The 17681-nt window shown below is 39.0% G+C and overlaps 1 protein-coding gene across 3 annotated transcripts in view; it reads right to left on the bottom strand.

The window, feature by feature from the left end:
* NELL1 (neural EGFL like 1) overlaps positions 1 to 17681 on the bottom strand; it is a gene marked incomplete at both ends in the record, with an annotated part of 883126 nt that overhangs the window by 41484 nt on the left and 823961 nt on the right. For all 3 annotated transcript variants that reach the window (XM_082845633.1, XM_082845634.1, XM_082845635.1), the window contains one exon: positions 2816 to 3009. In XM_082845633.1, the coding sequence (XP_082701759.1) occupies positions 2816 to 3009 (194 nt within the window). The remainder of the gene's footprint in view (positions 1 to 2815; positions 3010 to 17681) is intronic.

Below are 17681 nucleotides of genomic sequence, written 5' to 3'. Positions count from 1 at the left end.
GCCGGAGGCACGTGGGTTCCAAACAATTCAGCAATTATTCTGTGCCTAATCAACTAAGGGGTCTAAAGGTGCACAAAATCGTTGCCACCGTCAAGGAAGCACATGGCATCTAAACAAAGCCCAAATCCATTTGCGCTAGCCTAGCTCTATCATTGAACTCCATTCAGCTGTGGACACGTTTCAAGGCCACTTCTGTCCATTGGCATGAAACATCAGCTAACCTGATGTACTGATTCTCAAGGGGGAAAGCACTCTGACTTTGCTTCTTTCAACAGTATGCCTTGACCCTTTGCTGGCTTGTGTGATTCTGCTTGTGTGATTCTTTTTTCTTTGACTTTGAAACATCAAGGGCATGATTAAAAAGCTAGGACTTTATATCTTAACCTTGATTTTACTCCTTAGCCTCTAAGATGATGCCATTATAATAGTTCACTTTGATGCTTAAGTACTGGAAGTATTTCTTATCAAATCAGAATAGAATACTTACAACTGAAAATAATGGAAACGAACAAAGAGGATCGCAAATAAGTTCATGTTTTGAGGATGATCTACAGAATTTGATTCAGGCTTTCAGTTCAGCTCCTAAAGCCAGACCTCCTCCCCGCCCACAACCTCTTGGAAGCTATGCTATTAATGGGTAATTATTTTTTTAAAAAGACTTATGTAGAGAACTCTGCCCAGTACTTTATTCATAAAGGAGTGCAGTGGTGGTGGAGGTGCATTATATTAACAAAATAAGAGGACAGGAATTGTTCCTTTCCTGTGGCAGTGTCAGTCTGATTTCCAGAAGTCTTTGGAGGTACTTTAGGTGTCAAAGCAGAATAAGTCAACGTAGCCTGCTTGGATTATTAGCCCCACCAATTAATGCAGCTTTGGAAAATTCTTAATGATTGGTAAGTGCCCTGCTTTATCATGGACTTAAATAAAACAACAACTGAAAAATAAATTTCGGTTTCATACTCAACTAAAGTCCCTTGCCTGTTCCAGGTACTGGGGATCTAGAAAGCCTAGAAAGGATTTGGGGTCAGGTTGTGAGCCTCCTCAAAGGTTTAGAAAAACAATATTTTCTAGAAAAGAACTAGTAAAGGGATTCATCTTCATTTTGCTGGCTGAATGGAGACCTAATCACCAACCTCTTCCATAAGCCTTTCTCAACTATTCTAACCCGCAACAAGCTTTTCCGTCTCTCAAAAACTTTTGCTCTGGGAATTCCCTGGCAGTCCAGTGGTTAGGACTCTACGCTCTCACTGCGGAGGGCCCAGGTACCATTCCTGGTCAAGGAACTAATCCCACAAGCTGCACGGCGTGGCCAAAACCCCCAAAACTTTAGCTCTGAGTCAGTGCCGCATGCTTAAATATTGTACTTAATAACTTGAAAACTTCTTGAGGGAATGTCCTACCCAGTCATTAACATAGTACTGAGTTGGGCATTGGGCTCAGCCAAGTTGGACTGACTGATTACTTAACTGGTTTTTATAAATGTCAACAGATGTCATCTGTAGAGGGTTACAGGACATGTAGCAAGATGAGAAAACTGTAAAATGTGAGGCAAGTAGGATTCAAATCCCAGCTTACACATTTATATCTTGTGATATTAAGCGTACATTACTTCCCCTAAAACTTAGAAACTCAGTTTCTTCATCTTTCAGAGTTGTGCTATATTAAGTGGGACGCTGTTGTTAAATTACAGGATGCTTGGCATATAGGAGGTACTTAACAACTGGGGGCAATGGACCTAAGTTTAAATGTGGGGAACTATATTTATGTATAAGGGGAAAAATGGGTGTTATGGGCTAATGATCTAAACACCTGGTAAAAGAGTTTTCCTAAATAGGTGTCCCCAGGTCTGTTGCAGGTGTGACAGACTTGAAGGCAGGTGAATGAATTGGGGGACTTTTCAAGGTCCATTTCTACTGTGTTTCCAGGGAACACTCTTGAGTTTATCAGGAGACCAGCTCTCTACAAGGCTACAAAGCAAGTAATTTCTCAGAGGTCCCATGCCTGTAAGCCAAATATTAAACAATCCCATCCCGATGGGACATAAAAATACAATGTAAGAGCTACAGGAAAGCAATATCAAAGGAAAATGAATAGGCAAGATCAACAAAAGAAGAAGGAAAGCACAAGGAAATCAAACACTTCAACAGGCCCATTTTGCAAAGCATAAAGCAAAACTAGTTGATGACAGAATTTTGTTTTCAGAAGCATTAAACTCACTTCCAAACAACTTAACGTAAGGAATAGCCCAGCACTGAGAACGACAAAGACGACATCATTTGGCCAGACGGCCTCGTACTATCATTATTGTGTTCAGAATGTATCAGAAGCCCACCTGTCTCTGACCACTGCAAGCAAGGGTCTGAGCCTTGCTTTTCTGGATGATGTCACCAGAAGAGTGAGCAAGTTAGTGCAGGTGATCATTGCAGAGAAAGAGAAGTTTTAATCAGCAGGACTGTAGAAGTGAGGGTTGAGGGCTCATTAAAGCTCTCACCCAGCTGACCTTAAAGGCACTGCCAGCTCTCAGCGGGAGGACTAGCATCGGCTTCTCTGCCCCGCTCCCCGCCGCCCCCCCCCACCCCGCGCCGGGGTTCAGCAGTCTCTTTGCAACCCTATACCTCACTTTTCATTCCAAGCAGGTCTGCCTGCCACTCAGCAGCATCATTAGCTGTAGCTAGAATTAGAACAGGAGAAGTCTTTTCAGGAATCACGGGAGACCCATGACTCAACCACCTGGGGGAAAGACATGGGGAGGGAGAGCAGAGGGGGAGGGAGAGAAAGAAGAGTGACAATCTCCGCGGCACCACATTAGCCTCACCTTGCAGGAACAGACAGTACACCTGTCTTCTTTCAGAGTCCACACCTGCCCATTGTGCTTCAGTCCTCCTTCGTGGGGGCAGTCACCAGAGCAGGAGGGCCCAGAGGGACAGAGGCAGTCGAAGCCCCCTGCCAGGTTGATGCAGGCAGAATCATTCCAACAGGTATGAGTTCTTAAGGCACATTCATCAATGTCTGCAATGAAGAAAGCACGGAGCTTTAGAGTCCAGTCAAGATGATCGTTAGAAAATAATCATCACTTATAAGAGCATTAGTTAACATTATTGAGTGTTTGCCTTGTGCCAAGTACTGTGCCAAGCTGTTCACATGCAGCTGAGGCTCATATAAGTTAAATAACATGTTCACTGTCAGATAGCTAATAAGTGGCCAGTCTGGGACTCAAACCCACAGCTGTCAGACTCTAATTACTAAATTATCCAGGAGCAACTCTGAACTGCTTTTAGGATATTCTCAAGAACTATACCATCCAGAGGCCATAAATACTGCTAATTCGTTAGCAGTATGGATACACCCATGGAGATCTGGGTCTTATAGAAAAAGTGTGAATAGATTAGCCACTGAGTAGGAAGGAGTGGGCAATTAGGGCAAAACGAGTGAGCAATTAGGGCAACCCTGAGCCAATTAGGCTGCCCCCAGATCCTGGGGCCAAGCTTGAAAAAAAAGGAAATAATTCTTGGAGGATGCCTTTCCTAATCAAAAACTCACCACCCTAATGGCTAGCAACATTTTTGCTCACACAAGAAAACATCTCAGAGGTACAGTTAGGATATGGCATGAATGCTGATGAAAGACACCATATATTTTGCTGTTTTTCATTGACAGCCAAGTATGGAAGGAAAACATAAATCCAGTAGCCCTCCCTGACATTCAGGGCTCTGGTGACCTTAACATCTCAAACACATAGCTGTCCAGCCCTGGTTTGAGTCCTTTCCCTGCAGACAATCTATTACTGCACAAGGCAGCCTATTCTATCTTTGAATAACTCTTTTAGAAACGTCTTCCTTTTGAATTATGGTTTTCTCAGGGTATATGCCCAGTAGTGGGATTGCTGGGTTGTATGGTAGTTCTGTTTTTAGTTTTTTAAGGAACCTCCACACCGTTCTCCGTAATGGATGTATCAATTTACATAATTCAAAAAGAGTTATGTACCACAATGTTCATTGCAGCTCTATTTACAATAGCCAGGACATGGAAGCAACCTAAGTGTCCATCGACAGATGAATGGATAAAGAAGATGTGGCACATACATACAATGGAATATTAGCCTTAAAAAGAAATGAAATTGAGTTATTTGTGCTGAGGCGGATGGACCTAGCGTCTGTCATACGGAGTGAGGTAAGTCAGAAAGAGAAAGACAAATACTGTATGCTAACACATATATATGGAATCTAAAAAAAAAAAAGAAAAAAGAAAAAAAAAGGTTCTGATGAACCTAGGGGCAGAACAGGAATAAAGATGCAGACATAGAGAATGGACTTGAGGACACGGGGAGGGGGAAGGGTAAGCTGGGACAAAGTGAGAGAGTGGCATGGGGATATATGTATATGTATAGCTGATTCGCTTTGTTATAAAGCAGAAACTAACACACCATTGTAAAGCAATTATACTCCAATAAAGATGTTAAAAAAAAAGTCTTCCTTACATTGAAATAAAATATATTATCTAGTAACTTCTACTTAGGTACTAGTTCTGAGGTCACTCAAGCAAAGTCTACTTGATTTTTCTTATGACAATTTTTAAGGTATTTGAAAACATTAGCCATTTGTCTATCATGTCATTTGTCTTCTCCACTGATTAATCTACTGCCAAGTCCTTCAAATATCTTTCAGGTGACAATGTTGAGTTCAACACATTTTTACTGCAAGTCTGCCATGCACCAGGGTTCTTTGCACACTGGTACTATAGATGTTGGCAACGACTTATAAGACACTGTCCTCATGAAGGTGATAACGGAGGAACACAGCAGTATATATATATATATATATATATATATATATATATAAAAATATATATATAAAACTGTTGGTAGGCTACTGAATGGTAGGCTTGATTCCTATGGTAGGTGAGAATAGGAACAGTATAAATTAACTTACTCTTCATCCTAAAATTCATGTGAAATATGTATAAAATTGTAGGCATTTGTTTAAGAATTATGGAACTAAATTACAGAAAAATAATTTTAGTGCCATTTCCCCCTAAAGTGCTCAAAGGCATAATATCAATTTTACTGCTAATATATATATATATACACACATATATATATTTATAATATACTACATACATAGTTTCAAAGTTTTTCAGCATTCTTTTTCACAAGTCATGTCATATAATTGCAGGATAGGAATAGTTGTTTTCACTTTACAAAAGAAGAAACTAAGTTACAGAGATGGCTAAGTGGTCACACAGCTAGTATCTGTTAGAGCAAAGACTGTGTCCTGGGCCTTCTGAAAGGTGCACTGGAGTTCTTTCCACTACACTGTGCCAACTCAAGGTCTAAAGGCTTCTTTCAGCATACTAGAATATTCTGTGGTTTTATATACTTTCAACTAATTTGCCCTCTAGATATTGCAACTCATTTTCAAAGATAAAATATTACATGGATCCTCTTCAGCATTTTTAGCTGAAATTCTGAGAATGATACAATATGATTACTCAGTCAAAGTTTGGTAGAATTTAAAACTATTGTGACTTAAAAATAATGGAAACAAATGACCTATCTTCCCTTACTGACTGCATGCACTATATTGGCATAAAACTTGGTTTCACAGCCGTGGTACAAAGCAGAAGATGTTAAGGAATTCCAAAAATATTTCTAAGACCTAGTTCATTATAAGATTTATTATTTTTGTCTTCGTTCTACCAATTGTAGGCTCAGTCAAGACATTTAGTTAATGAATTATATTCCTCCTTTGAAAACTGTGGAAATGATCCCAAATTATGCTATCTAGATTCCAAGTCAACTACAATCAGACTTCAATTACTTCCTCATTATTCCTGGTCAACACATAGACCATATGGTGCTCCCACCTAGAAGCCTCTCTTATCTTCCCAGCCTTCTTCCTCTACTCCAATTCTTCCCAACAAAAAGTAGCATCGAATGTGGGAGTCAGGAGGTCACTCATGTTCGAAACTCTCCCACTTAATTGAGTGCTTACTATGTACCAGTCATTTTGCACATCACACTGTATGTCCTTGGTCACATTATTAAGTCTCTCTGACCCTCAATTATCAGCTGTATAAAACCATACCCACCTAATCTATTGTCTTTTGAAAATAAAACCAGATAACATAATAAGTACTCAAAAATATTTGTTTCTTGATTTAATGAATGTGAATGATTAAGATCAAGTTCAAGCCCTACCTCCTCAGTTAAGCGTCTCCCAATATGATGCCAGTTTATAGTAATTATTCACCTTCTCTGAACACTCATTGCAATGATAGTTGGTGGTACATGGCTTACTGTTTAGGTATATGCTATCTTGGAACAATACTAAAGTGGTATGTTTGCACTATTCTCACTCCTCAATTTTTGCTGAAAGTAACAAAACATTGTCTTATACTTCTCTCATCACATTTATAATCTAGTTTGTATCTCTAGGAGATACAGATAGAGAGTAACTTGATGATAGCTAGCTAGGTGGCTCATCACATATATAATCATAAAAATAACATTCAGATTTCTTTGAACTCAGTTCAGATTTTCATCCTTACCGCCAGGACTATTGCATTAGTCTCCTATCTGGTCTCAACTGACTCCAGACACTTCTCACTCTAATTCAGTGATTTTTTTGATTGTGGGCACAATGGAAATATTTGGAGATTGTGGGCAAAATATAAATATTTGGCGAGCCTTTTAAAAGTACTGGAGCCCAGGCTTACCACCACTAGAACTGGATTTAATTGACATAAATTAGGATCCAGACATCTGGGCTCTGTTCAGCCAGAGGAGAATCATTGCTCTAAATACCCTCTACAGGGTAGTGGTGTTCTAAAAATCAAACCTGTCCATGTCATTCCTCTGCCTGCCACTTCTCTGTGGTTCTCTGATGCTTATAATAGAAAGTTCAATCTCCTGGCCTACATTTAAGCCCCGATTTAGTACTTCAGTTTTTACCTTCTGTCTCTTCCCCTTTCTCTTCAAAAGCAATGGGTGACCTACAAACAGACCATGGTGTTTCCTCTGCCTGTGCCTTGGAACATGCCTTTTCTAATTATGGGAGTACTCCCCCCACCCATCTCTGTTTCTTAGCCCCTATGGAATGGGTGGGGTATAAACTAATTGATAAGGTAAGCATTTCCCTTCCTGTGCTATCTTCACTCCCATGCATTCTTCAAGATCAAGACTAAGCATCACCATCCCTCATTCTGCAAGACACTCACTATTGACTTTTTGCTTTCTCTGTACCTTGCACACACACCATGCTATCCTTGCATTCATCTCTTGGGAGCTCCATGTTTAATTTATCCATGGCTCATAGATAGATGGTGAGCTCATTGAGGGCAGGGACTAAATCTTTTTCCTTTTTCTCTTCTCAGTACCAAGTACAACAAAATATACTGTGGATGTGCAATGCATTTATTTAACTTACTTAAATCCAGAATTTTACAGAATACTACTATAAAGCCTACTTTGCCAAAATTTGGTCTTTGGGGTGTTCAATAAGCATAAGACACAACTGCAACCCTTCCCTTCAGGGAACACATTTTATTGTTGCCTTTTCATCAGGAAAAGCTCTTGGGTCTAGTTCTAAGTACAACAAATTCAGTGTGGTTTCAGTAGTAACCACACTGAAATAGGAAGGCCACCTTTCCTCCTCCCTCCACATCCCAGTTTCCTGTCAAATGCTTAAGGGGACAAGGGCAGAGAAAGACTCATCAACAAATCACCCCAGGAATTGTCTGGAAGATTAATTTCAACAGATCCACAACCAGTGGCTACAAAAGGATCTTTAATTTATGGTCTCCTCTAAAATAACCTCTAAATTGTCAATTAATGCCCAGCTATAATATGCTATTTTAACATTTGTTTATTTTGCATTTACAAAGTTACAAACATATTGGCGGTGTTTTCCTCTCATAAATTAAGAAACCTGAGCAAAAAGATGAACACACTTAGGGTGCACAATAAAAACAGGGTTCAAAACCTGGATTTGCTCTTGCTGCCCCAGAATGAAAAGATTTCACAGTTGAATATAGGACCGTATTGCCCACAGAATTCCATGTAATTGCTTTACTTATGACGCAGAAATCTAATTCTGCTTCCATACAATTTAACAGATTTATGGAAAGCCAGATGTTAGCAATTATGGAAACTGACATTATTCATATTCTTGGTAATACAGACCTGTTTGCTCTGCACAAAGCCAGCTTAATCTATTATACATATCCCAAGGCATCCAAAGGGAAGAGGCACCCTATTTACATATTGCAACTGTTGTTCTCTGCTGAGCAAACACAAAGACATTCACCCATGATACTTACCCAAATCATCAGACAGGCCTCCAATGACAAAGAGGCAATGAAACAAAACTCAGGCAAAATATTCCATACTCAAATCTATAACCATTAAAGTGTACTTGTTTTTTCTTATTGTAAGTAATGGCTCTCTGTGATTTGTGTTTCTCCTTGTAAATTCATTATTTAAATGCCCCATGCTAGGATGAGAACATTTTCAATAAAATCCCACAGCTAGGCTTACATTAGAACTAATTTTCTTGCACTGACATTTTCACGATTTCTGAGAACTATTATTATTGTACTCAATTTTGCCTAAAAAAAAATCTAGTTGTGCCTAGATGATCTGCTTTGTTCTTTAATTTGAAGTTCTTAGGTTACTTGCACAGGTAAAAAAAAATACAATTCAGAGATGTTTATATCAACAGCAATCAAACCAATCCCAACCTAGCTCCAAACAATTTTCCTAGTCTTCGAGAAAAAAAGCCTCTGCAGAACTTTTAATAGCATAACAACTGTAATGGTACCTGCCTCAGGAGCTGAAACTTCTACAAGTTGATTTGAGAGATCAAGGGAAACAATTTTTTCCAATGGTTTGGTAGCAGTTAGGTCAAAGGAATGATCTTTTTCATTACCCCATCTTCTTCCTTGAATAACTTCTGCAACACATCTAGACTTACTTTCAAACTCCAGACAGATGATATGTCAGAAAACAAAATTTAACCTGGGGTTTGAATATCCAGCTGTGTGTGTTCTGACTTGGAAATCATTACCAGACATTAGCAGCTTGGAAATGAGAACAGAGCTTGGGGGTTTATTAATGATAGACAAGATAGAGCACAGATGCCACTCCCATAGCTAAAGCAGCATTGCTTCTCTTACAGTGGCAGAGAGAAAACTGCAGGGGAAAATATACATACTGCACATCAGCAAAATAAGTGAAAGAAACAAGTAGAGAAAATATGAGGTCTGAGATGGCTTGCAAAATACAAGGTTAATGAGATTTTAAGCATAGGAAGTTTCAGGCCCAGAACAAGAGAGGTGACAGCCATGCTCTATGTGTGCCAGTCACATCACACTTTGGTATCACGTTCCCTTTAGAGCACAGACTATTAAGAGTAGGGCTGACATACTTAGGACACATCAGAAGAGGTCCACCAGCATAGTGAAGGGCTCAAACTCATCTCAACTGAATGAAACATGAGGTGTTCAGCCTGAAAGGTAAAGACTGAAAGAAGAGATCAGTGAGCTATAGTTTTGTCTATTTGAGATGCTATCATGTGTCTCTTAGGAAGAAGTTCCAATGTCCCTCCAGCGTTTACGCTTCAGTCTTTATAGTTCCAGCTTCCAGCCTTTCTTGAGTTAGGAAGAAATGTGTGCTTGTGGTGTTTCTTTACTTCTCAGTGTGTAATTGTGTTTTTCTCCAATGGGTCTTCTCCTTTAACTGAGCAGACTCTCTGAGCAAAAGAAAGGAACACTTTGTCTCAGCTCACTCTTTCCTTCTCTCTTCCTTAAATCGAGGTCTTACTTCCTAGGGCCTACAACCAGCAGCTCCCTCCATTCATGCATCTTTGTTCTCTCCTAAATATTTGCAAGCTTCCACGTGCCTCTCTTTTCAAAGCCTAAATCCTAAAGGTTCTCATGATCGTTAGTTTGCAAAAGCATTACCCTTCATGTAAATATTGTTATTTTATTTCAGTCTAAGAGCTCTCTACTTGATCCTTGTGGGATATGATGTTGCCTTATTTATCCTCTTACCTCTTCATTCATCCAATCACTAATAATCAATCACTTAACTAATTACACATATTTATTGAGCATCCACTCTGTCTTAAACATAGTGCTAAAGACTGGGGATAAAATGGGTAAAGGATACAGCCCTTTAAGTAAGGACCTTATAGTCTTCTCCCATTTTTAAAGTTATTAACATTTTCCAAGGTTCCATCTCTGGTCAACAGTTCTCTTTCTCCTCAATGGAAGCAGCATAAGATACCAATTTAAAGCTTAAGCCTTGGAATTCAGCAGCTGTGCGTACAAGTTAGCATGGCCTGTTGTCCCAATTTCCCTGGGACTGAGGGGGGTCCCTGAGATAGGTGACTTTCAGTGATAAAACTGGGAAAGTTCTAGGCAAATGGAGCAAATAAGCCAACTGCACTCCAGTCCTACCCCTGCAACTTATTTACCCAACATCTGGAAAATTTACCTAACATCTCTAAGCCTTAGTCCTATCATTTGAAATTGTGGATAAAAAAACATGCCCTGGGATAATCTGGTAATTTGAGTAAGCACATAATACAATGCTTATCATATAGTAATTGTTCAAAAATGATTAGCTGTTGTTACTGTTGTTCTTGTTTCTTTATTTTTTTCTCTCCTGGATTTCATCTCAGCTTACGAATTCCATTGCACTCTCTCCTCAGAATATACCTGAGCTCTTATTATGCAGCCAACCCACACCTTCATCTGTTTACTGAGGGATTTCCCCTTGAATTCTGAATTCTCACACAAATTCTCATAGATTTGATCAGTACTTTGGCCAGCCAAATTCAGAAATGCTAACACTCCAAGTTCTCTCTGAGCCCTAATTGGTAAATCCGGTGTATTAAGTGACTAATACCAAAAGAATATAGTTTACTGACACTTTACAAACTTGCCTTGGTCACTGACTATATTTTTTTCTAGGCTGTACAAATTAAGGTGTTTTAGTGCAGATGAAGAAAACAGTTCCTTCTAGGTATGAAAACAAGAGTAGAATACAGGCAGAGCAGCCTCCTAAATTAACAAAGTTGGCTTGCTTTTGCCATGAACAAGTCATGCTTCTTTAACTAGTGGTTACGTCTGTTTAAAATCAGTACAATTCTGAACAGTGCAGAGAATAAATAAAAAATCTATAAATACTGAAATACTACCCAAAGAGAATTTTACTGCACAGAGAAGCTACAGTATTGACGCCAACACACTTAGATATATATGTTTTTACATATCTGCTTATGGGTAGGAGGGTAGGTTGTGTTATAGCTGCATCTGCATCACACAGAGTACAACAGAGATGTTTTTACAAATTACTAAAATGCCTAACACTGGGCTATACATTACACATTCTATTGTTACATTCATTTTATTGCTTAATCTCTTTAACAAAATTTCACCCTCAACTGAAAAGAACAACACTCCGGCCCTTCAGTTTTTTTTCTTTTTTTTCCTTAACATCTTTATTGGAGTATAATTGCTTTACATTGTTGTGTTAGTTACTGCTGTATAACAAAGTGAATCAGCTGTATGTATACATATATACCGGTATCCCCTCCCTCTTGCGTCTCCCTTCCACCCTCCCTATCCGACCCCTCTAGGTGGTCCCAAAGCACCGAGCTGATCTCCCTGTGGTATGCAGCTGCTTCCCACTAGCTATCTATTTAACATTTGGTAGTGTATATATGTCCATGCCACTCTCTCATTTCATCTCAGCTTACCCTTCCCCCTCCCACTGTCCTCAAGTCCATTCTCTACATCTCAGTCTTTATTCCTGTCCTGCCCCTACGTTCTTGAGAACAATTTTTTCTTTTTTCTTTTTAGATTCCATATATCTGTGTTAGCATACAGTATTTGTTTTTCTCTTTCTGACTTACTTCACTCTGTATGACAGACTCTAGGTCCATCTACCTCACGACAAATAACTCAATTTCGTTTCTTTTTATGGCTGGAAAATATTCCATTGTATATGTGTGCCACATCTTCTTTATCCATTCATCTGTCGATGGATACTTAGGTTGCTTCCATCTCCTGGCTATTGTAAATAGAGCTGCAACAAACATTGTGGTACATGACTCTTTTTGGATTATGGTTTGCTCAGGGTATATGCCCAGTAGTGCGGATTGCTGGGTCGTATGGTAGTTCTATTTTTAGTTTTCTAAGGAACCTCCATACTGTTCTCCATAGTAGCTGTATCAATTTACATTCCCACCAACAGTGCAAGAGGGTTTCTTTTTCTCCACACCCTCTCCAGCATTTACTGTTTGTAGATCTCTTGATGATGGCCATTCTGACTGGTGTGAGGTGATACCTCATTGTAGTTTTGATTTGCATTTCTCTAATGATTAGTGATGTTGAGCATCCTTTCATGTGTTTGTTGACAATCTGTATATCTTCTTTGGAGAAATGTCTATTTAGGTCTTCTGCCCATTTTTGGATTGGGTTGTTTGTTTTTTTGATATTAAGCTGCATGAGCTGCTTGTATATTTTGGAGATTAATCCTTTGTCAGTTGCTTCATTTGCAAATATTTTCTCCCATTCTGAGGGTTGTCTTTTGGTCTTGTTTATGGTTTCCTTTGCTGTGCAAAAGCTTTGAAGTTTCATTAGGTTCCATTTGTTTATTTTTGTTTTTATTTCCATTTCTCTAAGAGGTGGGTCAAAAAGGATCTTGCTGTGATTTATGTCATAGAGTGTTCTGCCTATGTTTTCCTCTAAGAGTTTGATAGTGTCTGGCCTTACATTTAGGTTTTTAATCCATTTTGAGTTTATTTTTGTGTATGGTGTTAGGGAGTGTTCTAATTTCATTCTTTTCATGTAGCTGTCCAGTTTTCCCAGCACCACTTATTGAAGAGGCTGTCTTTTCTCCATTGTATATTCTTGCCTCCTTTACCAAGATAAGGTGACCATATGTGCGTGGGTTTATCTCTGGGCTTTCTATCCTGTTCCATTCATCTATATTTCTGTTTTTGTGCTGGTACCATACTGTTTGATGACTGTAACTTTGTAGTATAGTCTGAAGTCCGGTAACCTGATTCCTCCAGCTCCGTTTTTCTTTCTCAAGATTGCTTTGGCTATTCGGGGTCTTTTGTGTTTCCTTACAAATGGTGAAATTTTTTGTTCTAGCTCTGTGAAAAATGCCATTGGTAGTTTGATAGGGATTGCATTGAATCTGAAGATTGCTTTGGGTAGTATAGTCATTTTTCACAATGTTGATTCTTCCAATCCAAGAACATGGTATATCTCTCCATCTGTCTGTATCATCTTTAATTTCTTTCATCAGTGTCTTATAGTCTTCTGCATACAGGTCCTTTGTCTTCTTAGGTAGGTTTATTCCTAGGTATTTTATTCTTTTTGTTGCAGTGGTAAATGGGAGTGTTTCCTTAATTTCTCTTTCAGATTTTTCATCATTTGTGTATAGGAATGCCAGAGATTTCTGTGCATTAATTTTGTATCCTGCTACTTTACAAATTCATTGATTAGCTCTAGTAGTTTTCTGGTGGCATCTTTAGGATTCTCAGTGTTCCACAGAGAAAAACAGTAGCCTTGAAAATAGTCACAGCTCTGCGATGGCTTTTTTTCTTTTCCTTTGTGCTTAGTTGGGTTTCACCTGCTCACAGCGGGCCAGGTGCAGAGGCCTCGCATCTGGCTCTTCTGGCCGGAGTTCCTAGTGTGGAATCTGCTCTTTGGTTTTATGTTACCTATATGTCCTTTATGTTACCTTGTATGCTTAGCTGGGAATGTACTTTTCTATCTTTGTTATTCATTCAGAAGTAATATTGTGGTCTTATTTATCTTTGTGTTTCCCACAGCACCTTTTACAGTGCCTTTCGTCTACTTAGACACCTGCATAAACAGGTGTTAAATTTGAATCTGATGGATCAACCCTTGTCCTTTGGGGGCCTCAGTTTTCTCTTTAACAAAATATACGGTTTATATAAAATACTTTCTATGGTCTTGTCCATTTTCATCTTTATATGATTACTTTTCACCTTTGCAGGACTGAGCTTGTAATTCCAGTGTTACAATATGACTGGTGACAAATGGAGAACAGGATGGAAATGAATGGAAGAACACAGTTTCAGGATAACAAAGAGATTTCTTAGAATTAAACCATTTTCTTGGACATTTACTGTTTATTGAAATATCCCTAGTCTCTCTTAATGAGTATTTGCAAGCAGGTGCTGAAGAGAGAAAGTAATGAAGGGAACGGCATGGTTTTCCTGTTTCATTGAAGCCTGGCAATGTTACCCTTAGTGACAAATATGGATGGGGAATCCAGCCAAGTGAAAACCAAAACTAACTCTCTGTTTTAACAAATGATTCTCTCAAGCAAGTTGACAGATGAGAAATAATTTCTTCTCTTCTATGCCAAGGAAAGGCTGTAGGCACAGAGAGGTTACAAAGTAATTTCATTTACTACTAGAAGCATCCTGCAACTTACATAGAAATCAAAGGTCAAACACCATTGTCAGTGGTACAATTCAAAACCAGGTCTCAATCTAAATAACACGAGATTCAGGTTACAGACCCTAAGAATTCAAAGACTGTCCATGTCTCTTAGTTATCATCTCTTTTTACCACTCTCTTTATTATGGTCCCTGATTTCTAGGAAGGGGTCAAAGCTTTTCCAAAAGCTTTGTCCCAGCAGAAGGCAAGTTAGGACATTGATCTAGGACAAAGATCTGGGTCACCATGCCAAGAAGGGTAGCATCTACAGAGAAGACTAACATGCTATAAATAAATCTTAATGTGATCTCACGGTGTCTTTTCTTGGATGATTCCTTCTCTTTCATCTTCTTTCTCTCTTCGTATTTCTTCTCTTAATCAACTGATTTGGTAAAAATAGACTTGGGGCTGCCTCCTGTTTTTGAAGGGATAGTCTCCGGAAAGATCTAGAAGGCTTTTGTGAGAGTCAAAGGAAAAATGAGGCAAAGAGTAGGCAACTTGAACCCACTCTGCCCTAGACTTTTGGGAGGCAAGTTCTGTTTATTTTGAATTTGTCGTTCTGTGTTTTTTACCTTACAGGAGCTAAAACCATACGAGCCCAAACTAAGTTCGTTTCTAGTGAAAAGCAAGGGAGCCCATAGATGAAAATTCTCTCCCTGAGCAAACTCTAGTCAGGCTCCTCTGAGCCCTTTTCTTGACTAGGCCTCAACCTGGGCCTATAAACCCTGCAGACTCTTAGCACAAATAATTTTGTCCGCCCCACATGAGAAAAATTAACAAACACTAGCATAGTTTCTAACAGCTCAAGGCAGCATCAATAAAGTAACGGCTCCAGTCCCTTTAGGATCCTGCATGGGAAAGCTCAAGGTTGCAGAAGAATTGTCTCCTGTTCCAGCTAACACCTGAATGAAGATAGGCCCCCATCGCCCCTCCCAGTCTCTGTAGGAGAGTAGAAACCTAACTTCAGTAACAGCTGGTTAACAAACCCAGACGGGATTCATATGGACCAACACCTTTTCCTGCTTTTTGTGAATTTCCACTTCCTCATTTCTACTCAAGCCCCCACTCTCCTCTTTCCAACTCCCGCATTTTCCTTTTAGAATGCCCAGTCACCTCTGCACAAATCTAAGTTGAATTCAGTTCACACTGGACCCTCTTCTCTATTGCAGTAGCTTACTGCTGATTAAAATCTGTCCTTACCACTTGGAGTCTGATTTTATTTATCTTTGACATGACTCAGGCTGCTTGAATATAAACAAAAGGAATTCTTGCAGTTCATTTGTGGTCCAGCTCAGCTCCTCAGAGTAAACAGCAGTTAGGGTCAGTGTCCTCATCAATAATAGAAATGATTGCTTTGAGAGTCCTTTTATTAATTCAGTTATTCAACAAATATTTATTGAGCACATATGATATGCTACACACTGTTCTAGGCATTGGGAATACTATTGCAAACAAAACAGACAAAATTCCTGCTCCTGGGACGGTAAAATTTTAATGGAGCAGGCAAACAGCGGATAATTCTTTACGTGTATCTTTTTAGGAACCTGTGGATGCTTTGATATCCCAGCCTTGACTCATTTTATTGAGTCATGTTAACATGTCTTTATGAAACAGATTTCTATCTTTTTATTATGTATAATAACAATAATTTATTATACTCGTATACACTGTACTCCTTAGGGTTTTCAAAATCCTTTCAAATCATGATCGACTTTGTCCTTTCAAAAAAACTTCTTAGAATGTTAGCATTACCGTGTTCTCCCATTAAAAGAACCAAGCAGAGGGTCAAATGATCATTGCTTCTCAAACATTTCTACCGAGTTTATCTCTACGGTAGGAAAGAGTGAACGCTCACTTTTCTGAATCCTGGACATACATAAAAGGGAAGCCATGGGTCTGAAATGTATTTGAGGTTTCATATTTTCTATTTTAAAAACTATTTTTCCTGCTAGTTTTTCAATCCAGCCATTTAGTCAGGATTATGATAGAAAGATCATTTTCCCCTCAAACCATTGAGCAAAGCAAGACTCCTCATCTAGCTCTGGGTACCCTTTCAGCAATACCTGTACCCCAGTATAAGAAATTCGGGAACATGCTCAGGGCTTACAGCTAGTAAGTTTCTGAGTTAGGACACAAACAGAGGCATCTTTACTTCAGGTCAGGCTTGTCCCACATCATCACATGATGGCAGGCTCCCAAGTCTGTAGAAAATAAACTTTCTGCAAAGACCAAATGGTAAATCTTCAACACAGCAGCCAAGACATAGACCCTCCAAATATGAACTGATGCTCACTGTACGTAAAAGGTGATACCAAAGCAACAAGGCAAGATCCCGCTTTAAAAAAATTACAATTGACTGAAGCATACAGAATGCTCACCATCCACCCCATAGTGTAGCTTACTCAGCCCTCTCCATCTCTACTGCTTGGACTATTACAGTAGCACCTTCCTGTTCTCCCTGCCTCGGCCTCTTCAAAGAGAGATTAGATTAATAGATCACACCGTTCTCTCACTATCTCAAGGGCTTTTTAGCAGGAAAATGACCCAGTTTGAGCTGCTACAAGGTAATATTTCTAGGAATTGGCAGAAAATTGAATTTGAATCAATATTTTACTCATAGGTATCCCTAAACTAACTGCTTTAGTAAGTCATATCAATTTCTCAGCTGAGAAATTTTACACACTGTGTGGCAGAGAGCAGACCTCTCTGTTCTTCATTTTCTCTTTCTGTAAAATGAGGAATCATACCGAAACTGAAGAGTTGTTGTGAGAACTACAGGCCAAAATGTTAGCACACAGGAGTTGCTTGATAATAATCATGATCAAAAGCCACCTAATTCTGATGGCCTCACTTTTTTCAGAAGAAAGACGTTCCAAGCAAAAGGAACAGGAGAAGCAAAATTGCACAGATGTAGAAAATCACAATGATACATGTCTGATAGAGGGTTTGAAACTTTGTGGGAAACACTATTCTATTTACATAGCTATCTTTTATATTAAAAATAGCTACTTAAAAAGTATCAGGGTTGTCGCAACAAAATAGATGTTTCAACAACCGTTAGAGACACTAATATTTATGAAATAATTCAAAACTTTCAACTCCTTAGCTTAGAACACAAGACCCTTCATAATCTGGTCTCTACCTTTTATTTCCAGGGCTCCTTTCTTGCCATTCCTCACCCATAACATGACCATATA

Source organism: Leucopleurus acutus (assembly GCF_964270905.1).
Source record: "Leucopleurus acutus genome assembly, chromosome: 8".
Classification (NCBI taxonomy): domain Eukaryota; kingdom Metazoa; phylum Chordata; class Mammalia; order Artiodactyla; family Delphinidae; genus Leucopleurus; species Leucopleurus acutus.
This window is presented reverse-complemented; position numbering and strand designations above follow the sequence as displayed.